The 27,386-nt window shown below is 40.0% G+C and overlaps 1 protein-coding gene across 2 annotated transcripts in view; it reads right to left on the reverse strand.

The window, feature by feature from the left end:
• The window catches only part of MEGF10 (multiple EGF like domains 10), a 110,028-nt gene that overhangs the window by 76,750 nt on the left and 5,892 nt on the right, over nt 1-27,386 (reverse strand). For both annotated transcript variants that reach the window (XM_055699722.1, XM_005437055.3), the window contains exons 2-4: nt 7,542-7,673; nt 4,655-4,756; nt 3,157-3,257 (exon numbers count right to left, since the gene is read on the reverse strand). In XM_055699722.1, the coding sequence (XP_055555697.1) occupies nt 3,157-3,257; nt 4,655-4,756; nt 7,542-7,657 (319 nt within the window). In that variant the 5' untranslated portion in view covers nt 7,658-7,673. The remainder of the gene's footprint in view (nt 1-3,156; nt 3,258-4,654; nt 4,757-7,541; nt 7,674-27,386) is intronic.

Raw genomic sequence — 27,386 nt, forward strand, 5'->3', positions numbered from 1 at the left:
TTTCCTTTGTAAATACAACATTTACAGACTTCAGCAACATGAGGCTGGCACATTTTTGCAATTCTTTTTGCACTGACAAATAATTCTCTTGCCACTGTAGACAGTGAAATGGCATTACCTCTAGTAAGTACTATCTCTAGAGGAAGAGTGACTGGTGAGAATTCACACTGTAGGTTCCTAATTATTTTTAAAAGGAAGTCACAAGATTTCAATTCATCACTATGTACTGAAGCGTTGAGTCATTCCAAAATCATCTACCATTAGAATTTTCTAATAGAGTTTTCTAAATTGAGAAGTCAAATGAGGTAACAAACAAACAAACTAAAAAAATATCAACAGCACCACAAATATTTTAGCCTTTCAGAAGCATTCTACACTCTCCACTAAGTAAAACATACATTGCATGGAAAATAAAACTACTCTAATGGAAAAGCTGTATGCATTGTGGAGCAGCAACTGTATAAAAGCAGATATCCACAACACTTCAAATGGCTTTGACTCTTTTGCATATAAAAAAGGGGGGAGGTGCATGTGTGTTTTCCAATGCAGTTGCCATTTTCTTGCAGAAAAAGATTTTGTGTTGGCTTTCTGCCAATGATATTTCTGCTATGATAACAGTCCTCCCCATATCACTATCTTACTATTTGATCTCAGCTGACTACATCACACTTGCTTTCCACGTTAAACTGGATGACTAGTATTATCGCAGTATATGCAGGCATCACCTCTCCTAGTACATACAAGTCCACTATGAAGAAAGCTGGTTGGAACGATGGACAGTATGAAGTACTTGCTGCCTTCTGTTAACTAATGGGCTCCCTCATTGCCCTGAATCCTCAGCTCCAACTGAAGATCATAAGGACTGAAGGTCTCTCTATGCCTTCCAGGGCCAGCTATTACAGAATCAAATAAATGCAAGTTAGCTCCACTGAATGATCTTCACTTTTACATAATTTGAAGTCTCAGGGATTCCAAAGTTGCTTCAAAAGTCTCAGCAAATATGTTCCGAATATCAGCATTTGGTAACTTCTTATGTAATAACTAAAAAATTAGTACATCCAATGTGGTCTGAATGTACTAGATTCTGTAATTACTACATATACTATAGCTATGTAAAAGCTGTAGCCACGAGTCTCATCATCAGACCTCTCACTATCAAACTGTTATATACTTCAAGAAGTATACTAATTAATAAAAAAAATAAATATGACATTCATATATGCTGCATAATAACCAAATGTAGTTACAAATTGGTTCTTACAGGTCTAATGCATACACATTAAAAACAAAAAGGTTAAAAAAATTGCCAATCTGATCTCAGATAATCCATTTTTTTAAAGTTCTTTTTTTAAAAATATCATTTTGACCTTGCTTTTTCATGTGCATAAAACACTTTAAATCAAAGAGCATACTGCTGCATTTTCAAATTCCAGGAAGTGCTGTAAAAGAAAAATATAAATTAGGATAGCATGAGATGTTATGACATTGACAGGGTATAATTTTCCAGGGATACAAATAAATCCTGTTGGTCATTTTCAGTATGCGCCTCACAACAAGCAGAGAAGCACAAATTAAGAAACTATTTTGCATTTGTATTGAAAAAATAAATTTAATGTACATACTGATCCTGATTTTCAGGCTCAGGGAAGACCAGAGAATTACCCACAGCACTGCCATCTCCTAAACTGGGTTGCAAAATCCAGTGGCAATGAAAAATCTGTTATACATCATTCCAGAGAACATCTTCCTGGACAAGCTTTTCCATACCTTGATTGCTATGCTTCACCACTGTCATTATAGCCATAAGGCAGACAAAAAAGCAATGAGTATATCTCCAATTTTCTTATTCTCAGCTGTTAAAAAACCCACCAGGTAAAGCAGTGGACCTCAACAAGTCAGGCTGAAAGTGCACTGTTAGAGGGCCAGCCTTTTGCACGCACCTCAGTCCAGGCCCTGCCCCAGGGCTGGTGGGCTCCCATTTGACTTGGGGACATGACACAGAGCTTCACGTGAGAGGAGCCAAAGCAGCTGCTGAAACAGCTCACACGCTGTAGCTTTCCCAAAAAGCTGGCTTTTCACTTTTTCCTCTTGGCAAGACTTGTCCGTTGGTTACCTGTTCGGAAACTGGGTGGCAAGCCCAAGCACAGCCGCTGCATGCCAGAGGCCCCAGCCCCTCACCAGTCCGCTCTCACAGGGCCCAGCATTTCCAGAAAAAATCCAGCTATACTGCCTCAGTCCTTCTGACATTGTTCGATAAGGTTCTGCAGGTTTTTAAGATCTGGTTATTAGAAGAGCTGAAGCAAAACCAAGGAATGGTCAACACCACAAATTACATGAGAGATGAAAGATTGCCCCTGATGAGCCCAGTTTTTCAAGGAGATGAAAAGATGAAGAAATTTCATACCCTGACTTCTGAAAAACTTCACCGTTGCAGTCTGTGCTGCGCATGTGCATTCACAGGGACAAACAATTTGAAATACTATTGATTTCATTTTGCTTTTAGCCCTACACATTTGCCCATCCCTAAGGATACGCTATCCTTCACCACCAGTTACCTGTCACAAGTTCCCTGCTGCCGGTCCTGCCAGCACCAGCAGACACTAGCTGCTCATCCCACTGCATGGCTTCAAACAACCCTGTGTTAAACTATCACACGCTTCCAGGGCTCTGGATTAACACCTCCTCTACATCCATTCTGCCTTTCTAACAGGCTCTTGAATGAATACCATTTTAAGAATCAGACCTTCCTAGGTCTGCACAAGGTTGTACACGACAAAGAAAGCGAGCTGAGCTAAGGCCACCACCAGGCTCTGGACACAGCTCTTCCCTCTTTAGACTTAGGAAGATGTGGAGAGACAGGAGCACGTGCCACACGAAAAGGCAGCGCTGCCGCCTTCAGTACACTTGTCCTGTGCACTTTCCATATGGTCATCAGTTAGTATCACACCAAGGCTGGTTACTTAAGACATCTAAAATCCAATTATCCTGCCATTTGCATATGCAGAGCACCAACTGACTTCAACAAGAGCTGCATGTGCACCACTGATGAATAACCAAGTCCCCATAACTCAGCGTCCTCAAGTCGCCCATCAAAGGGGAGTCAAACCAGCATTGTGAAAAACAAGGAATTTCAAAGCAAAAAGAAGCTAAACTTACGGACACACATTTCCCTGCTTTCATAAAATCCAGGGCAGCACTGGGATTTACGCCTGTACATTGTTTTTTCACCATGTCTGTAGGCAGTACGGTAACTGATCCTAAAGAAAAGAAGGAATGGCTGTTTACATACAATTCATGGTTCAGAAACAAAACAATATATATTCTTACACATTTTAAAAAAACATTCAGGTATCAGTAAGAAGAGAGAAAAAAGGCTCAGAGAGACCTTGATTTATCTGTTGTTGAGTTTAAGAGTCTTAGTGGTTCCCCAGCAAGCCTTATGTCCGTGGGTGGCCAGACAGCAGGAAAAAAAGTTAAGGATTTTGGCTACTTAATTAATATGCAAACCAGAGCATCACTGCCTTCTCCATTAGCATCCCCTATGGAGGCTAAAAGCTGAAAGTACAAATCAGTTTGCTGGATTATTACAGCTATTGGTTTCCAAGGGAAAGACTTCTGGGGACCATCCTCCCCTGAGCGAGTCAATTTTCTAGGGGCAGAGGCGTCATGAGAAAAGAAGTTCTGGCTAAGGCAGGAGATGAGAGGACTCAAAGGAGAGCTGGGGCCTCTGAGCAGTCAGCATCACCACATGCCCCTCTCCAGGGGGGCGGCTGCATTTTGCTGAATGAAGCCCTGCAGGGCTGTGGTGCACAGCACACAGAGAAATCAGCACATAAACCCATCAAGAACTGCAGAAAATATAGCCTCCTTCCAACAGGAGCAAGTAGTATTTACCAGAAGCAGGCTCTCCCACCGCTGTCTCCTCTCTGCTCCCCACTGTGTTCATAAATCTCCACCCCCAGCTCTCCTGGCTGCTGACCACATACTCCACCAAGCAGTACACACATCCCCACACCGCCTCAGACAGCATGAACTCCCAGCAGAGAACAGTTCATATATAAACGGTGTCATAGGTAGGCAAAGTATAATCTCTCTTTGAACTCAGTATCTGCTTTTTACATACTATCTGATCCGTCTCCTCCAGCTGCTCTGCCCCAGGGAGCCTTTCCCACTGCTGATGGCTCATACTTTATGAGCATATCCCTCTAAGGAAAATGCCTTTTACAACTATCATCAGCTTTTAATCATTCACCCCTTGCCTACTTTTTGCAAGCACAAGGAGTTTCCTTTAACAAACCTTTTTATTTTCCTTTCAAGCAGCACACTTTCCCCAGAACATAAGGTAGCAAGCAACAAGGGGTCTCTCATGACATTGCTTAACAAATACACCTTACAGGGTCTGGGGAACTTTTGCACGTTTTCCCAACCCATTTGTTTTCTATTAGCACTCCACAGGATGATACACCCCGATCTGATAATAAAACATACATGACATTGCTTGGACAAGCATTTTACAGTTGACACAGACCACGGCAGTTAGAGACTAGTTACTATAGCTAAAATATCCTACATATCATGCTTGATTTTGACAGACACAAAATCTGTACAAATATCTACACTTAACAGTTTGATAGTATTATCAATTATACATCACCTGTGTCGTGTGCACTTAAACCAGTTTAGGATGTCAGTACAACTAGTGTAGTAAATTTGATCAAAAGGATGCGGATATGACTCTTGCACTGTAACTGAGTAACTGAGGGGAGAAAGAGAGAGACAGCAGAAAGATTATCAAGCAAATCCTTTCTACTCCAGTCTGATTTAAGTCATTTACAGAGTCCTGGTCTAGAACATAATAAATATAACAAAATATTCATGTGTAACAAAAACACACAGGTAGTTCAGGTTTAAATAAATCATGAATCAGCTAACTTTATAAAATAGAAGATATCAATTGAAAGGTTTTCCTTCCACGAAGCAAAGAAAAATATATATGTGGAGAGCCATCATGTCTCTACTGTCTAGCACATTTGATGAAATAGTACTACTAGACATTTAAATAAAAGTAATGTGAGACTAATTCAAGGAAAAAAACAAACACCTGTGTCTTAAATGAGCAGCAAATTGAAGTAGTGTGTAGTACATGTTCTCCCGTGGCAATAAACTTTTACTAACATCACTGGATAGCTGGAAAACTAATTAGGAGCCAGAAATATAGGTTTCTTCTGTTATCATACAAAATAGAAAAATCTCACCAGATTTCCTGAGGAATTTCTTTTAAAAACTGTAGCTGTATCCATAGCAAAACATATTTATCAGTAGTGGAAAAGTTTGCTAGTGTACTTGGATACTAACTAGGTGTTAGCAGAGAAACAGACCTAAGTAATAATTACTGAAAAATTATATAACCATTATACCATAAAACACTGTCTATTCAGCAATCAGAAATGATAAAATATTAAAGTCCATACCTTATTTTGTTTACCAGCTAATTTTTAACAGAAAAACTTTTCTTTTTCCAGAAATGGTACACTGAAGTCCTACCGTTATTTTCTGCCAAATTATGAGCACAGTGTCCTAGAAATAAATTCACATTCTGAAGTCCGGGGCCTGCAGAAATGTCAGTGGGGCAAGAGGAACAGAGCCCTGATGCAAAAGGAAAAATATTGAATCCTAGAAAACTCTCCTGCAAGCTGTTTGTGCTTGCAGTCAGTCAGTCCTTGATTGCACAAGGGGCTAGAAAACAGAGACGCATGGCACATTAGTGCAGTGGACTAATTCCCAGGACCAGCCAAAACACTTACTAACTGTGTAGCCGGCTCAGTTTTCATTCACTTTCACTCACGTCCTTTCCGACCTCTTAGCACCTATTGCAGCGTAACAGCTACAATCTCCCCTTCTACTGTCATCACCTATACTGAGGGAACACACATCCAGACCCACTTACTCTGACCAGAACGTACTCTCTGCTTTTCCTACATCCATGTGAAGGCAAACAACCCTAATCCATCCAGCTGTCCGACTTGGTCCAACAAAACATCAGTGGGGTGCCAAGGCTTGCCCAAGGCTCTGCGCTCTTTGTTCAAGGCAGGGCACACTCTACCCCTTCTTGCTGCGATTGCGGTTCATTTGTAAAGACCATTTTACTACCAGCTGGGGTAGATTATTTAAAGTATATAGCACTTCCAGTGACAACAGCAGTGAAGAGCTTGTAACTGGGGTTTTACTTTTTCATACCTGCATACCTTTGTCACCTACTCTGAGCAGAAGTGTGAATGTTTCGGTGAGTTTACTTGGGAGTTCCTCCCCATTTCTGAAACTCATCAGAAGGAAAAAAGTTCATGCAACAAAATGGGTACGCTTGCTAGATATATTTTTCTTTCTGTAGATCTTGACTAGCTTGTTTTAAAATATATTATGCAATGTAAATAGTTGGGGGGGGAGGTGTCCCATTTTGCTTTTGCTACATTGTAGCTTCCCTCAAAACCACTTTTATCTATAAGAACAGTAAATAAATCATACAAAAATACAGAGCAATTTCCTGTAACATTGTGTCTGAAGACTGTAAACAGCTATTTGGTATGGTAACTACTTCATATACACATTGTTGTATCAGCCAAATTGTAGACAATGGTAGGTGCAGAGACTCCAAATGCTTCACATGAAGCTCAGATAACTTGCTGTGGAAAGTTCTTAAGTGATTTTTTTAGACGGAGGGAGGGAGAGAGAGAGAAAAACTTCACAAAAAAGTAAACAAAAACTTTCTTTGTAAAGACTGAGCCATACAACCACAAATAAATGTATAGTGTCTTAGCAGCACTCCCACAGATTAAAGATAAAACAGAGTTTACCTTAAATGCAGGAAATACTGATGTCCTCAAGTGAACAGTTAAGCCTGTCTTAAGGACTAGCTGATCAATTACTGGCGTAATAATAACAATGAGACCATAAGGCTTTGTTTCACTATTGTAACCTTTACACAAGAAAAGAAGCACTGCTAACCCTTGTGGCTCAAAGTCTCCTACTCACTGTGGCATTCTCCTTGCAATTAACATGAAATCGGGTGAACAAACAGACTGACTAAATTGATAAATTTCTGTATGTTATAAATTTCTGAACCTCATCAAGGAATTAAACAAATCTTAATTCAGATTCTGTGAATGTTGAATAGGAAAGAATCAGCATAATCAAATTTGGCCAAACTCCAATCTGGTTAATTATATTTTGCATATGTAAAAGATTTTCATTTAAATTGAAGAAAGCTATTTTTATTCACTTCTTGTACCCAGATGGTTGTGTAACATTACTGGTGCCACTGTAGAGGTTTTTGCATTCTAAACCCTACAGCAAAGACTGCATTTCAGTCCAGTATGAAAGAGCCTTTTATATATCCATGAACTTACCTTGCCCATGCAGTAATGCACTTTTTTTTCCTAGTTCATAACTAAAAGCTTTAAATAATTTAAAATGTGCCAAGTGAAATAAAACAAACTTATTACAATCAGAATTTGTGTCATGAGTTTTCCAGAAGAACATATTACCTTTCCCAGTGGCTACACACATTGGGATCTTCCAGATTCAAAGATAAAGCTGTCCCCATCCAATGGTACAGGAGTATGACAGGGAAGCCAAAAAAGGAGTTCAAATGAAGAACCATCTTTCCAAAAAAGTGTCTGTAAGAGAAAATATTTATAATATGTCAACAACAGTATACAAATTATAAACAAGCTAAAAGTATTGACCCATATATAATCTACATATATGATACAAAGCAACAGTTACTTCAAGAAACACACATTGCTTGCCTAGCAGCAGCTGTACCCTGCCCATGTTGGAAGACGAACCCAAATCTAGTAGTTTCACATGAGTGGCAGGGCAGTCAGCTGATAAATAAACTACATTTTAGAGGCCCCGCTGTGCCATTAAAGTGCAGACAGCCAGGCTCAAACTCCACACCAAAACACAGACCTTCAACTTAAAATAAGGGCTGTCCTTTGCTCATGACCACAGGTTCAGCTGATGGCACACCATCAGAAATCCTACACATCACTTACTCACAGGAAGGGTTTCTGCTACTCCATTCATTGCCAGCAGCACTCCCAATCCCTGCAGCTTACACCAACTTCTTAAAAAAAACCAGATGCCGCTTCTTAAGCAGCATCTTTTGTAAAATACTCTTCCCCAAAATTACACAGACTTCATTACTTGGCCTCCCTAAGGATGCCTGAGCACACAGGACCCAGGCTAGCAAGGTGGGTGATGCTCAGGGTCTGTTTGGGAAAGGCTGCACACTAACACATGGGCACTACCTCAAGCTGGGTATCTCCATAAACTACCTTCTACCAGCACCCAGGCAGCAGCACCACGTGGACAGATGCAAGTTAAAGGAAAAAAAAAGTAAAGTATGTTCTCCAAGACTCAGAGGGTGGGGTTTTTTTAAATTTAAATATATAAATGAAATTATATATGTCCGTGAATACTCCTTATCAATTCTTCAAGATGCTAAACAATGCTACTGGAAGGTGCAATGCAAGCTCAGGACTTGCAAAAAATTGTGTGGTGTCTTTACTCTACACAACTTTTAATTCTCAGGCAAACAGTTAATCAGGGGGAGGGTTTAAATGACTGCTTTACACTGATAACAGACAGCCTCACATGTTATCATGCATTGTTACTGATCTTTAAAGTTGAATTCCCAATATATATATTCCCAAAAATACCCCCTGCTCTGCCAGTCATACAATTTCCAAATAGAATAAAAATTCTGCTTATAAAAAAAGTTATTCTAATAACATAAAAATCTAAAAGATAATCCAAACACTTTGACTAGGTCAGTCTTTGTTTTCAAGCAAATGATTGTAATTTGCATAACAAAACACTTTTAATCCAACCTGCTATTAATCAAAAAATACCAGAATGAATGCTGGTAACCAGTACTTAGTGAACATTTGACGTTACGTCATTATTTTCACACTAACTTTAACACTATGTGGCTAGAGAGATTAAAAAAATAATAATCATTGAGTCCAATCTGTAGTATAATAAGAAAAGTTTCTAATGAATGTATTTGTTTTGAAATAATACAAATACTTTAACAATGTAAATTAATCAGAAATAGGGTGTTTTTTTTACTTTAAATATTACTGAACAGAATAAAGCAAACCACACCAATAAGTTTAAGAGAAACAAGTCCACTGAGCCATGAAAAAAGAAATTATTGCATAGTCTTATTTTACAATACCTTCTTAAGAAGTCAACATAAAAAGGCTCACAAAAACCCAAACTATTATATTTAAGATATCTGAGGATACAGAGATGATCCCATTTTGCTAAATCCCTCTGGAAAAATCAGAGCTGCTGAAAGACAGTTCATGGTCTGTAACTGTTTCTCTGCAATCACACTGCATAACAGAGCAGTCAATGTGCAGTTGTATAAAACGCAGTAAAAGCAGCTGTATATTCAGCTAATAATTTCAACAAAGTGGTGATTTCCCTCAGTGAAAATAGTCACTTTGATTATGCAGACTGTAAACTATATTTCCTTTTTTTTCTTTTATTCTCAACTTCAGTAACTTTCCTCTTGGATACATTTAACAAAATTTAAAATTAAAAAAAATAATTTGCATGAACCCCCTAGAGTAAAACTTGATTGCATTCCAGATCTTTTGCTTAATTATTAAGGAAAATCAAAACAGAAAATCAGTACAACTGATTAGCATTGCTAAAGTGTTTATATTAGCTATAAAAATGTATATGACTCACTTAACTCTTGCTGTCTACAGTTCACACTGAGATACCCTGTTCAGAGACTGACTTTTCATATTATATATTGCTTAAATTATCTCACCGAATAATACATCAGTATCTTCACCATCTACATGTACATAGTACCTGGGGTTTACATACTGAAAATGCTCATGTTGGAGAATGCCTTCTCTGCGAAAATTAGTAATTAGTACATGATGAGAGAGCAACTCGTGCTGAAACACAAAGCTCCTCCGGTCTCCTACAGCATACTGTATAATTTATGTTCCTGAGCCATAAATGGGAATTTTGCTGCCAGGCATTGAGCATTCTACTGTGAGTAGCCCTGTTGACCCCCTTAAAAAAGAACTTCAGACAGGCAAATGGTTGTTCCCAAAATGCTCTCCAGCAACACGTTTGCTTATATGGGGAGGGGGAAGGTGTTTCTGAAACTTCATACAGACATTAGCAATACATGTTTTCCAGTCATTTTGAGGGTTAACCAGCATGTACAACTCTCTTGATGCTGACGAATTCTCTGACTTCACAACCCAACACACCACACGACAAATTTAACCTAGCCCATGGCATTTTACTGCCAGGTCTTTCTTCCACTAAAGTGCATGACAGAACATGTACATCTCAACAGAACACTAAAATCTTATGGCTCCTTAGCATTTGTTATGCTCTTTGAGGCAAAACCTTTTTTTAAAAAGTGGTTTTTTTAAAGATGACAAAGCTGCATCTTTACCCTCAACTGGCAGGACCTTCAAGGCAGGTCCTGTGCAATATGAGTTCTGTTTACCTCAGAGACTTCTCTCTTCCCCTGGACTTTAATACAGTCCCATAGTTTAAAAAGGTTAACAGGAAAGCAATGCAGCTCCATGAAGCAACCACAGACTACTCTCTTAAATTTCTGTAATCTAATTAAGGAAATTTAACTCATTATACATGTATTATATCAAAGGAAGATATTAACGAACATCAATAATAGTAACATTTAAAAATTAATCTGATCATCCCACAGCATATTATAATTACTAACAAGCTCATTTTCAAATGGTGTAACAGGTGCACAGGTATCCCAAAAATATACTCCCATAATTTACAGGTACTCCCCTAACATACATTTTAATGTGAGCAGCTACACAAACTAAATTCATCTCGCTAGTACGTACATGAAAAAAACCTGCATATGCACCATATAAACACAGGTGGTTAACCATTACTACCCATCATCTGAGATTTGTAGGCACTTTTTCTGCCACTAACATGCTGATAGTTTTGCACACATTTTGCCTTGGTTTGGGTTTTTCTTCGTATAGAGTTCAGCATCCAAACCAGAGAAAGAATAGATAACAAAAAAAAAAAAAAAGGCAAACAAATGCTTCTCCTCTATGTAGAAAACTGAGACATGATTACAAATTAACCTCTCAACTCCCCCAGAGCAGAGCCACAAGCAAAACTCAGGGCACACAGCTCGCCCTCAGATTTGTTGCAACAAAAGGTAAATAAATACAAGTGGAACTGGGAAAGCAGGGGAAGGTAAAACAATGCAAAACGTAAAAGAAGTGAAGGTTGCAAAGTCAAGGTTGTGAACAAGTATTTTTTTGGTCAGCAAAATCAAGTGCTGCTGATGAATTAAGCAGGATTAGAACTGCATGAGCAACAGAGAATAATACGATACAGTTGCTAACACGACACAATGGACCCAAGACCAAGGGAAATGCTGATGTAGCTTTCTCATTACCGTTGCAAAAGCATTTTTACCAATGCAACATAAAAAATGCAGCAGGAGCATGCTATTTAGTTAGAAGACGAACTTCAGAATAGTAAGAGACTTTCATACTCTGTTGGGGTATCTCTAAGGTTTTACAACACTTGTGTCTGCCTTTCTGCAGTGATACAGCACAGGTATGTTGAAGTGTTCTCTGGGCTGTAAATCCCATAGGCTGTTCTTAATTACAAAGCATTAACCTGCATATATACTGAATCCTATTTTAAAAAATCTTCATTCTGTCCATCACAGTTAAACTTTCAGACTGAACTAAACCACACAATCATTACTGCAGGGTCCCTTGCTGGTGCCTCTGCCTCCACACTCTCCAGAGCATGACAAAGCCAGCACCCTGTAATAGACTTAGCGCCTGCTACCCACAACTGGAAATCACAGCTCCAGACAAGATAAAGACTTCCTCTAAAGATTTTCTGATGAAGAATTGTTTGGCCCTTCTCTTCCTGCGCAGTGTTTTTCATAACATTATACTCTCCTCACTCCTGAGGTTCAGCTCCAGCTGCTCTATCAAGGGCATAATTTGTTTATAAAATCATCTCTTGCACTACCAATGTCAGGCAAAGCAAAATCTGAACCTGACCTAATCTTGTCAATGATGATTAGTCCTGTGTTAACATCTCTGAGAAAAAACCTGATTGCTTTTATTGATTACATTAGAGAATTAATGGGTGAAGAGCAGAAGGCTTTTTTCCTTTGGAAATCAGTATATCAGTTTGATGCTGCATCACATGAAACCTCACTCATAAACAAGTATGAATTAATCTGAACAGAGGCATTATCACACAGGCCCTAGACTGGCTGAAGAAGTATAATCACAGCAAATGTAAATAAAGTAACTGGTCTTTTCTCAAATCCTTAAAATATTTCACTCCGAAGGCATCACCAGTTAGGGGAGTTCAGAACAACTGACACACAGACAATCTGGCAAGGCTGAGACTGACAGAAAATGCGTGGGATCTGGACAGCCAATACAACAGTTTGCTAAATGACAACCCAATAGTGCCCTAAACTGAACGACCCTTTCACACCCCTCATGATCAGAGATTACAAGGGCCCTTGTTGATGCAGCTTAATCAAATCTGACCCTCTTAGATTCTGCTTCTTTACTTTTAAACCTCACTGCTCATCCAAACCTGTGCTAACGAACAGGTATGGCCTTAGCCATGCACTCATTGACAACGTGAACCTGCTGGATGAATTTGCTAAATATATGACCAGACATAAAATTTACTAACCCAATCACTGAGCCCTCCCTCAAAACCCTGTATTACCCTAGCACATAAAACGAAGAGCCCCTCCAGTTTTCCTCTTCACATGTTTGTTCTTCTGCAACCTTTTTCACTCCTGAAGTCCCTTTGGGGGTGGCAGCCCCTTATGCCTATTAAGACAAGTTCAGACCTACAAGCCAACACAGCCGCACCCCACGCTTCCCTTCTCACATGCTAGCGGGTCTTGGATGGAGAATCCCACGGAGTCACTCAAACACCAGTTACATCACAGACTCAAATTTGTGTTGGTATCTAAGATTCAGTGAAACAAACTGACACATCTCAAGACTCCAAAGATGTTTAAGATGGACTAAGCACACAAAATGGAAAACCAACTAATTTAGACAGGTACCAGAAGAATAACCAAGTCAGAGGCTGACTGTGCTGCAACAAGTCTCCTTTATGGATACAGATATACTGATACTTTTTTCAAGTGTCATGTTATTAAGAAAACTAAATCACTAACAAATTGTCATTTTTCTTCAGTTAATAGATTATTTTTATTTTTCTCTCTCTCTTCAATTACCAGAGGTTTCTAGGAAAATGAGGTTTATGTAATCACAGTGTCTGTGTATGTGTTCTGGCCTCATGCTCAGTAACTTCTAAATGCATTGGCCATTTAAACTGGAGTTTGCAGAAGTGAAGAAGTCTTGAATTTTCAAATTCCAGAAAATCCACTGATACCTCACAAGTCTGGAGACCAGGCATTATTTACCCATAAGTCATGGAAATATCTGTTTTGAAAGCTATAGCATCACAATTCTTGAAGTAACATTATCACTTCACAGGCTGCACATCTGTACCATTCCTTCTAAATATAAGAGTAATAACACATGGTCTGATCTTAAGTTACAGAGAGCACCTGTTGAACGATTTTGGAGTACGTACCTCCTAATTAAATACAAGAACTTTCAGGTGGAAGCCTGGAGAGTTTGGGAGCTGTCACACTACACATTGCTTTTTAAGTGTCAAACAATCTCTTCGACTGCAATTACAAGGACAATTCCATTTCCGGAATGAAATAAGGTAATGATGAACATTGGAGGAAAAAGAAATCTTTAACTCTCAGTGAACATCTGGTTTACACTAGCAATGTCACCCTGTGCCACAGAGTGGACCCAGATGGCTGGCCCCTCCATAGCACTCATGCCACAGCATCATGCTGCAGTACAGACCCAAAAGCACAGGGCTGTTCCATCACCTGCATAAACTGGGTCCTTGAGGACTCCATATTTCCCTGCAAGTCACTCAGCAGTATCTTTGACAAGACTTGTTCTTACTGTAAAAGATCAGATGGGAGTTTCCCTAGGATCTTCTGGCCTTTTGAAAAGCAAGACTCTTCTTGGTGCACCAATTTCACTTACTACCATGTGAAACTCTCGCTGTATAGTGAGTGAGAGTTTCCGTAGCTGCAAGTTGGCAGGGATGACATACCCATTTATCAGTCCTCTTCTCCCTCAAATCAGTATTAAAAGGAGAGTGAAAGAAAGTTCAGTGGAAGTCAAATTTGCACAAGGCAAGGAGGCACAGTAAAGACAAATGCCAGCATGCCAGATCCTTTGCAGATGGACTCATTATTATTCCTCAGGGGCAGGCTGCCAAACATCACAGGCATGGGGTCACTTCACTGTAGATGTCATTGTCCACTAAATCAGAGTACTGTTCACATTAAAAGATTTTTTTATAGGTCTTTAACATGCAAACTGTTATCATTAAGGTTACCTACAGCACATGGTACTATACATTTAAAGATTATTCACATGGGAAGTCGACAGGATGAACTGTCAACAAAAATCTTTTGCTTAAATGTGCTGTCCAGTCATTTTCCACTCAAATGAAAAGTTACCAAATAAAGACAGTCAAAGCTGTCCAGAATCCAAACCAAAGCATCTGAAAAGCACACTTTCAGAACATGAAACAGCAGCTAGAACATAAACACTGATATACTTATTTTACACAAGATGTTTAAGTGAACCATACAAAACTATGTCAGGTAAGTATACTGGCTATATATTTCTGTCCGGGGTATTAGTGGGCAATAATTTATTGCTTTAACTTCAGGCTCTTATACCAAAAAAAATGGGAAAATTCCTCAAGATGCTTAATGCTCCTTTGCCCCAAGCCAAATAACGAAACCAGAGAAAGCAATGGACAGAGAAGCTCTATCTGAGATGAGGAAGGACAAACAAAAGGAAATTGTTTCTAGAAAGAATTTATAATAAACTGATTTTTGTAGGCACAGACAACTGAAAATCTTCACAGGGTGTGTCTGTACTGTTGATGGTAGTAGCATTGCCTGAGAGGTGTATTTTTGGGTAATGGCAACGTGCAGCTTGTCACCAGGGGATGACTTGGGATCAACACTAGTTCCCCTGTCCACACATAGGGAAGGGCACCCAGGAGTTTGGTTTTAGAAAGGCCACCCTCAATCACCATCTCTTTCCGTTAAGCATGTGTAGATCTTCGGAGGTCGCCATTTCCCAGCTGACTGCCCATTTGCAGGCGAGCTATTGCAGCTGTTTGTTGGCTGCACCCTCCAGCCAGACCTTCAAGGTCTTCCTCCTCCCCTTCCAGCCCCTCTCCACAGCTGCAGACTGCCCCAGAGCTGGCCAGCTGCTCTCAGGGAAGCCATAGGCCACATTTTGTAAGAAAACAGTAGTGGGATGCAGAGACGTGTGGGAGACAGGGGCTGCCTAGTGATGTCACCTGGCTGGGATGAGGCTGTTGACAAGGAGACCAGCAGCTTTCAGTCTGTACAAAGATGGTAACTATCAGCCCTGGGCATCTTTCCCAGGGTGGCTGTTGACAGTTAACAATGAAAGCAAATAACACATATTTTAAGACAGGCTACAGGGCTCGATACAAAAATCTTACCCACACAGACTTCTTCCCTGCCCTTTCCCTATTTTTATTCAAGTAATGTAACCTGTTAGTGGACCATCAGTCCATATATTAATCACAGGGCTGTTTTAATACTACAGGTGAAGGCTAGAAAGCTAAAAGTAAAAATGGCTGGATGTATGTGTTTAAGGAAAGTTGTTCCTCAAGTTAGATGTTAGCGGCGTGTAACAAAGCTCTGTTTAATACAGAATAACATGATAAATCTGTATCGAATTTTTAGCACAGCCCTTTAAACAGACAGCATCACTGAACATCTGATACTTCATTTTCTTCTAATTGGAATCTCAAGAAAGGATATTGTATTCATGGATACAACCGTGAAAACTTTGTGGTTGCTGACCAGATGCCTGGGACAATCCTGTGGTTGCCTAAATACAAATGCCCTGGTTCCACTTCTGCGGAAATTCTCATTCATGGTTTTACCCTCTTGACTGTAGTTTTTGTGACCCCTTTTCTCCTACTATCTCAACTACCAGCCTTCCAGACACTGTGTCACTTCCAGTTTATTGCCAGTGTATAAGGAAGTACAATCACAGGACTCAGGCAATTCCTTTAGCTTCCTGGCCAATTTAGGATCCATTTCAAGTGTGCACGCCTTTCTTTAAAAGTCTTCTGCTTTCTTGCTTTAGGCCTCTTCAAAGACAACCTCTGTTTCCTTCCTTCCCCCATTACATACACACTCTCTTTTTGCACATACATTTCCATCATACGTTAGATTCTTCCCTTTCCCAGACACAGCCTCTGTTATCACAGGCAAAATTCTTCAGTCTGCAGCTCCCGACACTTGTCACAGCCTTTCGCTGGACCTTTAAGCTACAAAAATCAGACATACAAATACCCAGATTTGTTTATACCTTCTAGTTGCTAACAAGCTGTTATAATTTGCGCACAAATTTGTTGGTAACACTGCTTCAGTACATTTATCTTTGTAAATCATCCAAGGAAATGCCATTTTGTATATAATGCTCTAGAGAAAATAGTTGTCCTTTCAGTCAGCTCCTGTTTTGATGATTTAGACTGAGCATTTCACTCCTGTAAATCCTTATAACAGAACTTTGTTAGATTTCAATTTTCAAATTATCTCCTTTTTAAAAAAAAAAAAAGTTAATTAACTCTGATGCCATCTCATTTTAAAAGCTTCTGAACATTTCAGTGCATTACTCAACAGCTTTTCCACCTCCAGCAATCTAGTTCAAAGTATCTATGATTCATTGCACAAGCCTCCCACATCCCCACAAAGTAAATCCAAAACACTCTGGTAGAAGGATGGGGAACCCAGAAGTGTTTCCTTTGACATTTCATTCATTTACTACTTCCATCTTTTAGTTTGGTGTTTGCAAAGGTTAGAATGGATGTAGTACTTCTGCATTCTTTCCTCAATGGGGAAAATGGAAGATCACAATGCAAAACCAAAAGAGACTGGTTAATTCCAGATTTTTAACAAAACAACAATTAAAGGGACAAATCCTATTCCCATTAAAGTCAATGAGAATTCCGCCTTGAACAGCTTGCAGTGAGACTGCAATATAACCTGATGGAGGCCATCCTACAGGGTGAGCAACATCAAAGACTCTGGTTTTCACAGCAAAATGACTCAACGACATTGGAAGACCCTTTCAGTGCATCTTTTGAAGATGCTGCTAGCTGGAATAAATGGAAGGAGCTCTACAAACCATGTGCAACACCATACCCATTTTCCCACCTACTCACTTAAATTCTCACCCATGTCCCTGCCTCTGTCTACCACAGTTAATTTACTGCTGCTGAAGGCCCTAACAAGATGCCAGTAAGTGATCATAGTGTGTCCATTTATACTAATGGCAGCTGTGTATCATTGCTACTGCCCCAGCAGAAATGGGACAAGACTTAAGTTTTATTCTACCTGTACACTTTTCACAATGCTTGCACACATAAGTAGTTATAGAAACAATACCTACACCTGTGAGTGTTCTCCCTGACCTTTACTTACTAGCTTGTTTGATTTGCACTGCTCCCTGGCATTACAGGGTGACAATTTGATCTCATTATCCCATCTGTGGCCTGTAATATGTACAGATGTAACATGAACAACAGGTTAAGAAGCAGCTGAATATTTACAACACACAAACTCAATCTTACATTCTTTTTTAAAAACATTACAAACTTAAAACCATGTTTGCAGTTGTATAGTTTTAGTGCCTAGTCTCTCTGTCAGCAGAGGAAAAAAAATATATTCCTAGGGAGAAATTCAGCTTGCCAGGTGCCAATGGTGTCTGCAGGTCTTCCCTCTTTCATGTGTGTGCATGCGCCCGCACACACCTGCACACTAGTGCACATATATACATGCAGGTAAAGGTACACAGACACAGAGAAAGTGAGTATACTCCCAATAAATGCTTGAAGCTCTAAGACTAAAGCTGTGCTTTAGTAAATAAAAAAAAAAAGAAATACAACTGCTACCAACACTCATGATGGGCAGTAAGAAAGCATGTTTTTTCCACCAATGACAAAGTAAACAACTCTGTATTTTATGCACAAAAACACTCTGATACTAAAACAGTAATTTCATATCAAAGTTTCCAGTTCTGATTTATGTCAGTTTCAGTTTTCCCTTACATAATTTTGAAGACATCTCAAATAATTACATTCTTAAATTAATTTATTTTAATGATGAATCAGACTGTCCTTTAAAAAGAATGCCTGGTGCATCATTAAAACAAACTAATGAAGGCAAATGCCTTTGAAACCCTAACAATCAAAAGACTTTTCTGGTTGCAATTAGTATTTTTTCAAGATAATGTCTCTTATTAAAATATGTTAATTTACTTTGCCTACAGGTTATCTGAAACCTTCCTAAATGTCTGGGCTAATTCCAGCTGAAGGCAGTGTAATTTGAACCCAGAAGAATCAAGACCAAGTTTTTATTAACTTGAGCACAAGGCCCTAAATCCCTCAAAATGTTATCCTTCAGGACACATGTTGCCTTCTTTAAACCCATACCTCTTTGCAGTAAGGGTTGTAAAAGGACAACAGTAGCAGGAGCATATATCTGTCATTGCAAAAATGGTTTATTCATAGCACTGCCTGACAAAGCACTTCTAGTAACAAGGCACCCTATTCAGAGACCTGAGTTTTGTATGCCAAATTAAAAAAATAATAATCTCTATGATGGTGGGTTTAATGAGGTATTTTGTTACTTTCGCTAGTAAAAATTAAAAGAGAGAGACAGAATTCTTCAGTTTAATTGCCACATCTGTTATTAGGCACTTTACTGTGATTGACTGGAGTGTATGTGTCAGAGCCTGTGCCAGAAAACAGGCAAACTTTATAAGCAAACTTACAACTTATCGCTCAACTGGCATTAGCAGCATCTCTGTTACAACTTATGCTGCCACTCAGTTAAAACTAAGGAACGTTGGCCTTGGTTCACTTGTTCATTAAAAATAAAAAGTATTGCAAATTGTGCATGGGTGGTTTTTTTAAGGGAAATTAAAAGCATTCACTATTTGCAGAAGGTGTAAATGTGCCATCTCTCATTAACGGATGAGCCACATAAGCAACCCAGAGTTTGGAAACTGTTCAGGATGAAATTTCACATTCAGCAGTACATCTGCTGCCTTCCTGTGCTAGCAAACAACGAACCAGCCAAGAGGGCAGTGAAGAACAGCGCAGCATTTGCAGAGAGGCTGGACCATCACAGTGAGGGAGCTTCTGGAAGGGCAAAAACTGAATGGACGCTCTTCTGATCTGCATGGAAATCCGGGATGAAATGCAAACTCACTCATGAAACTGCTTGTTCTCTGTGAAATCCCGAACAGCCTAAGAGCCCAACACTGCCAGCGTCTGCCAGGTCACCTCACAGGCTGCAGCGGGGACACTCCAAGCAGCTCAGCAGGGTGCTTCGTGCACAGATAGCAAACCTGATTGCAGCTCCCTGGCAGACAGTGCAAAGAAGTAGGGGAAAGCAAAGCCCATGTAAAAGGCAGAGATCAGAGGAGCAGTGATGACAGGAGGGAGCACATCCTTCCTCCTGCCCAAGGTTACACGCTGGGTGGTACCGACAATTGATTTCTGAAGGCTGAAGACTCAGGTTCACAATCAAGACACCTGGTGAAAACTCCATGTTTGGGCTGACCAACAACTGCTATTACACCATTTTTACTACCAGCTGATCTTCTTTTGGCTCTAAAAACCAAGCTTTTAGTATCTACTAGTCCTGACATAGCAAAACAACTCTGATCTTACACACACTTTTTCCCTCAACTAACTGCTTCTTTCCAATTTCACACAGGCTTTCTACTAGGAGCACAGAAATGTATGTTGCTATTGTCAGCAGGGAAGATGGACAGGCCAGCTGCCATATTACTTAAAATTACTCCTTTTCATCCATTTTATCCAGTAAGGAGCAAGGGATTATTTGGCCTTCCCTAACAATATTCTGTGCTGCTCTAGAGTACAAAGACAGGCAAGAATGTGTAGGAGACCAACAAAAACTGTACTAATATCCATTGCATCCACTCCTGAAAGGCAGAAGGATGCCCCTGTGTTGAAAGCTAAAGCAAAGCTCTGTACCATGGGCTGGGGCAAGTGACAGGCGCTTCATCGGACCCAACCTATCAGCTGCCCAGTGAACTAAGCCATGAATAAATCTTTCTTCTCTCTGGAGGGCAGGTTGGGACACTCTAATTCTCTCCCTCCAGGAAAGCAAGTGACCACTTTTTGGAAAGAGTCTACTCTGATGGGTGAGATGAGCCAGGGCAGATGCTCTCTGTCACTGTTTGAAGGTCTTTGTTGTGCTCTCAGGAGTCCAAGGTTGCTCCATGCTGCAAGGGGTTCCAGCAACCTTCATGTGGCTCTCTGTTTTTGTGGTTTCTTTCCTGTCATGTTTGCGAACGCTCCATCTCCCTCAGACTCTTTAATTTAGCAAAAGATAAGATTTGCTTACTTAAGCACACTTATTTTTAGGTGTATGTTATGTAATAATCTCACATTAGTATTTTTATCAACAACGCACTACAAGATCTAAAACACTTTCCAACACGAGAAGGTTTTTTACTCTTAAGACTACTCAACACTGTATGTGGAAAATATTTAGACTCCTATCTAAATGTTTTACCTCATTTCATAAAACAAATCAACAACAGAGCTGAAAACAGGATTTAGGTCTGCTAGTCTCCATTTTCATCATACCCTTAGGAACCATGCTGCCAGTTCAATATTTTGCCACAGTGGCAATAATCTGCACATTGTGCTTACAGTACTAACCATAGGTGCAGCGTCTGAATTGTGAAATACAGACTTTGGGGCCTTAAGACATTTACAAGAAATCACCACAGGCAATACAACAGAGAGAATTTTTAACAGATTTCAGTCACCTCTGAAAAGGCCAATGACTTCTTGTCTTTCTGGCTTTTTATTTATTTTTTTTTATTTTTTCCCCATTGGTATTCTTGTTGTAAACTGCAATTTTGAAAAACACACACATATGCCTAAAAGAAAACATCAGTGTTCTAAAACTTTGGTATTTTCCTGGAAATAGGCAATACAACAGAAAGCAGACTAACTTTTGGAAGTGTAGTGAGAAACTCCAACAAGGGAAGAAGAGGAAGCTTAAAGCAAATCCTAGGATGCAGTCTCCAGAGATGTTTCTGAATGTCACTAGCCATTTTTTGAGTGACTGCAATTGATTTCTACTTAATTCCAAAAACTTCCTACTGCAGACCAACAGGCAGAAACCTCAGACTTTTTTTACATCTTCTCTCATTGTTAGATGAGAAAGAGCATCTGTTCCCTCCATCCCAGCACTACTTCACCAAATCAGCCCAAGCAAAACAAAAATCTATTGTCTGAAGTTGATCCGCTGTCAAAATATAAATCAACTTGTAAAAGGGTGTGGTACACACAGTAAGGTTGACAGTCTGCAAAGACATGCACAAATTCTTCTGTATTTTAGTGGCACAGACCAGAACCCCAAATCACTGCACCCTTTGAGGTTCACTTACCATGAATGCATATCCTGGATGGTGTTACTCATACATAATGCAAATTGGCATGAACTAGTGTTCAGCAAGAAAGAATGGAGCATATCCTAGAAGTGCATTAAAGTTGCAGCAGAACAATATTGTTCCAGAGATGAGATTAAGTCCCCCAGTTCTCTGAAATGGGTTATGGAGATGGAAAAATCTACCGACAGCAGTGGGGACACTTAAAGCAAGGAAGCATCTCCCTTGCTGTGTTTTTGTTTCATTTTTCAACAACTACTCACCCAATCTTCTCATTCAATAATTAAAAATGCACTCTTTTGTAGGTTCAGAGTCTAATCAACTTCCCCAGAACTAGTGAAATTTCTGTTCAGTACTATCTTCTGTCTTAAAGCCATGAAACCCTGTGGGATACCTGCATAGCAGAATTTGCAATATGTAATGCCTTTGATCCAAAACAACGTTAAAGCATAAAGAACACTAATATTGCTAAGCATTCTCAGCAGAGCCCATTACAGAGCTGGAAATTCAGCTAAAAGAAAATGTAATAATCTATTAGAGGCCAGTTCTAGCTTTTGGGGAAGCAGCTTTGGGATATCTGGATGACACAGATGTGCGTGTGTTCACAGATGCTACAATTCATTACCCAGGTGATGCACAAGGGATCTGTGTTCATGCGCCTCACCTCAGTTACTCTGAAAGTCCACTGGTCTCATTTGAGTTATTCCTGGATTACTCAATGCAAGTAAGAAAATCAGTCTCTCAGCCTCCCTTCTCACGTCTTGTGTTTTAAAATAAATGAAACTAGATAAAAATATTGGAAAAAAAAAAAAAGCAGCACATTCTTTGTATGTGGCTAAAATCTTAATGAAATCTACTCCTCAAATTAAAATATGCATTTCAACCTCACTGGCAGGTACCCTTCAGAAACAGCTGTTATTTACAATATCAGTTGTGGCAGGGAGGGAAGAAAAAAAAGATTAAAAGATCAAATTACTCTTCACTTCCAAACAAGCCCGGCCACAGCTGTACATCATCTTCCGAGCAACTGCTCTGCAAACACACAACAGGGCTTCTGTCTTCCCACAGGGTTTGCTCGGGTCACCCGCATGTGGCATGGATTAAAGCAGCACTAAAGCTCCATTACAGAGCAGGCGGAGGAGTTAGTTAAACGAACAAGTCTGCAGTGCCACTGGTAAACGTCCCGTGCAGCGCTCTGCCCCATGGTATCTCTGCCAGTGCCAGAAGGAGCCCACTCACAGCTCTCCCACGGTCTGTGGCTGGGGTGGAAAAAAGGACCCAAATGATTTTCTTTGCTTTTATGTTCTCACTGTCTAAACAGAAGGAAGTCGGAGGCAAGGAGAGAACTGTGTTAAGAGAAGGTTTTGTAAGCAAAAAGAGTATAGTGAAGCAGCAGCCTATGATTTCGGTGGTGATAGAGCAAGAGTCAGGCAGTCTGTGCAAATTGTGATTTTTTTCTTTAGAAACACCATTGTCAAAACTGAGAACCTGAGGAAGGTGCAGTGCCCAGATCAAACACCTGAGTACGTGGCACAAAGACTCTCAGCACTGGCATGCCTCCTCAACCCACCGGAAAGGCAGAGCTCATCCCTCAGTGCTTGGGAGGGCTACAGCCAGAGGGCTGTAAACCCTGGCCAAGGTTTAAGACATCAGATCCCTGCGTGGTAAAGGAAGGAGACAGTTTAACCAGGACTGTTACACTTGGTAAACCACCAGCCTTCACACACCTCAGCAGACAAGCTTTTCATAAACATGACATGGAGAAACTGCAAAGCGTTACGTTTTTTTCTTTCCTATGGGTCATGCCAGGAAGACAACACCAGCGCAAAGCAGCAGCAGCTGTCCAGCCACAGGTGCCCAGACCTTCATCATGACAGGAAAAAAAAAAAAAAAAAAAAAATCAATTTCAAATCAACTGGCATTCCTCTGCATAAAAAGCAATCATGTGGTTAATCAGAATTCACAAAAATAAATAAATAAATAAAAATAGTAATAATGGTAATAGTGAACTGCAGCCAGTGAAACACTCCTTACCTAAAGAGTATCACAAACTCCCACCAAAGGGAAAACCAACACCACCCTGCAGGAATACTGGCACCAAACAGTATTCTGCCTCTTCCAAACCCTCCAACCAACATACAGCTAATGTGGACAGCTATTAATTACTTCTTAAGTACCTAAATTTGCTGTTTTGGCAAATGGCCTTTGTCTGGTAGAAGGTACTGTCAAGTAGCAGCAGAGGACATGCAGTTTCTGATGAAAGAACCACCGAGGGTTTATGGGCATTCACCTGCTCACTCACAAAGCATGGCAAGAACTCACAAAGCAGGTGAGTAACAATTCTGGATGCACCATCACAAAATCAGGGGCAAACAGGAAAATGGTACAACTGGGCAAATGGGACTCCCATTTAGTAGTTCACTCTGCTTAGACTGAAGTGTCTGTTTATTCCTATTACAATTATTTAGATTTCCTATGAAAGCAAACACCGCTCTAGAGGCAACATAAAGACTTGCTGAATACAACTGATAAATCTCCTTCCTATCTTCCCATGAAATTGTTGAGGTGCTTAGATTCCTGGAAGTCTCCTAGTTGCATCATGAAAACCAAAATTTTGCAAGTTTCAAAGTTCCCATATTTTGATGTCACTGAATACAGTAATTTGAATACTTCTAATGCATCAGAAAATTCCACAACAATGGCAGGACCTGACAACATCACACAGGACTGCCACAGCTTACATCATGACAGAGAGCAATGCCTATACCAAACCGTATAGAGCAGGCAAGAATCATACAGCACCATCTCAGCATTAAGCGCCATGCATAATTTTTAAAATATATACTCAAATGTCCTTGTCTTTTGTGGTCTCATAACCAAACGTAGTACAGGTGGATGCGATTTGAATAGTAAAGCACTCCTGGGACATGAGCTCATTCACACAAATCCAAACATTAGTGTATGGAGCAATAATTTCCTGTTGCTGAGTTAAAAGGCCACATGAGAGATGGGATTTCAGATTCAGAGGTGCTGTTTGCTTTGCTGTCTTTAGGAGACGGACAACGTGCTGTTTCACATTACATGCACTTTCAGGACACTCATAGTGACATTATAATTGAAGAGATCCTTACGCACAAAGAAGTAATTATATGGATAATTAAAATCTACTGCTGTCATAAGGCTGCGCAGTGGCCTACAAACATCCTTTAATGGCAGCACATACAGAGATCACAAGCATCATTTCTATAGAGCTTGCAAGAGAAAAGGAAACCCTAACTTCTGTGCAGTCTGGCACCCTCCTAACACAATTTTTAAAAATTGAGTACCGATCCTTTTCTTGAGGACTGGGGAAAAACAGCCCATCTAGCCCAGCTTTACCCTCAGCAAGCATTTATTCACCTGACTTAATTGGATCACTAATTTCTTACACCAACAGCTCATTCTCCCTCTGAGACCAGCTGGGCTGTATCCTCAGTATTTATTTCTATCAAAAAGATTTACTAAAACCTCTAAGGTACGCATTGGAGATAGAAGGTGGTCAGGCATCTAACTACGCCAGCCTTCCTGTCCACATCAAACACCTCCTGTTTTTTCACCAGGAGCAATGAGAGTCTTCATGCACGCTAAGGTTAAAGAAAGAACCAACAACCACCAAAAAACCATCCAAATGTCAGGCCAAAACTGGCTGGGATTTTTACTGACATGGCAAATTCAGACAAAATCATTAAGCTCTCTAGTTTTGACCCTCAACCACAAGCAACTTGGCATAAAAAAGAATTTGGCAGCAAAAGTGCCAAGTTCACAGAAAACCTGCAACAACTCCTGAGTCATGTTTTTGGAGGAGGGGGGTGAGCGTGAGGAAGGGCTGGCTGCTGGGGGCAGCCCTCAGCACATGCTGGATGCTTGGCCCTTCATTGGTGCAGGCACGAGTAACGAAATCATCAGCTCTTCAGGCACGTGTATTGTGCATTTAAATAAAGCTACCAATATACCATGCTTCATCATTTATCATTTGCACCCCAAACACAAAATACAGCCTGACCCTCTTCGGATTAATTCTTGATGACACAAAACACTTAATATAGGCATAAGTAATTTTGGTGATCACCTCTCCCAAAGGTATAGACAAAAAACCCTCCAAAGAAAAGTCTAATGACAGAGAACTGAATAAATAAAAAAAATGAATTATTTACTACTACTCTGGCACCAGTTGCAAAAAATGATCTGTCCCTTTTTGCACTTCAAAAGTAAAATATTCACTCAGAAAGTGTAAAAAAAGTAGGAAAAATGTGTCAGTATAAACAAAACACAACTGAATATGAATATTAATTATGAAATAATTCTGTATTTTGTGTATTTTGTATATTTTTATTTTGAATTTCTGTATTCAGAAAGTATAACAGTGAGAGCAAAATTAAAAAAAAACACCTATGTCACATTAAAGAAATTGAACTCATGGTGCTTTCTTTTTATACCAGTATCAATATGCCAAAACACAGGCAAAGACTGCCCTGTAAATTACATGTTTCCCTTAAGTTTTTAGGAAGTTTAGGAGCAAATACGTTCAAAAGCAAATGCTAGTTTAATATGGTCCTCTATGTAAAAGGAAAAATGGAAGAAATGGGGGAAAAAAGCTGCTTACAGCAGTAGCTAGGGAATGAGGCCAAAATGCCTTTGCCAGGTGTGATCACCAGTGACTCCAGTCATCATTGGGTGCTACGTCCTGTGTGCTGGAGAAGACAATCCAGCCCTCAGGGCTGCAAAGGCGAAACAGTTGTTTTTAAACAAACACACTTCTAATTGAAGAGCTTTCCCCTCCAGCTGCTGTATCCTATTTTTTAAGTAGATTTACAATGGCTGATGAAAGTATACTGCCTTTGAGGCCAAGACTGCCACAGCTGAAAAGTTGTCAGGGACATTTCTTCATGTATCAAGTGCCCTGATTCTTGCCGGTGGTCTTGAATCCTTTGAAGGGGGTTTGCAAGTAATCAAACAAATGCTTCCCACAAATACACATGAGCATTACTTGTGCCCAAGTTCCAGTGATCATAGTATGTGTCTGTTGACAGACCAGTGCGGTCCAAACTTTTGTAAACACTCTAGAGGAAACTAAAACTCAGTTATAAATGCTTGAAAGCACACTGTAGGAAGCAATCTTGTAGCACGGAGGAAAGGAACTGAAAGATCTACTTGGTCTGTTGACATACTCTGTCTTTTTCCCACCATGTCTGTCCTCAGTGCTGCGTTCCATGGTTTTTGCTGATTCCTGACAGCAACTTCTAAAAAACCCAAACAATTATGACATTTTGTACTTACAACTTAACTGGACCTTGGCACGCACACACTTATGTGTGTACACACACACACACACACACATCTTTTTCTTCTTCTTTAACATGCAAGTGCTTCCAGCGTATTCACATTCTCGGGGTGACCAAGCTTAGTGTGACTATTGGCTTTGGGAGGAATCTGATGCCAGCCAGCCGAGCATAATGGCCTCTTTGTCTGGCTGTCAGATGAACAGCGTTGTGTTACAATCATTGTCACCCTGGGCTTAAACTGCAAGGCATACTTTCACACAAAACATTCACTTTGGGGGCTCTTTTTAGCAGAGCCCTGTGATCGAAACTCTTTTGCTCCTCTTCAGTTAATCAGTTCAGCAACGCCGAAACTTCAAAAGTCAGGATTCAAAAGCTC

This window comes from Falco cherrug, chromosome Z (genome assembly GCF_023634085.1).
Source record: "Falco cherrug isolate bFalChe1 chromosome Z, bFalChe1.pri, whole genome shotgun sequence".
NCBI classification, from domain to species: Eukaryota; Metazoa; Chordata; class Aves; order Falconiformes; family Falconidae; genus Falco; species Falco cherrug.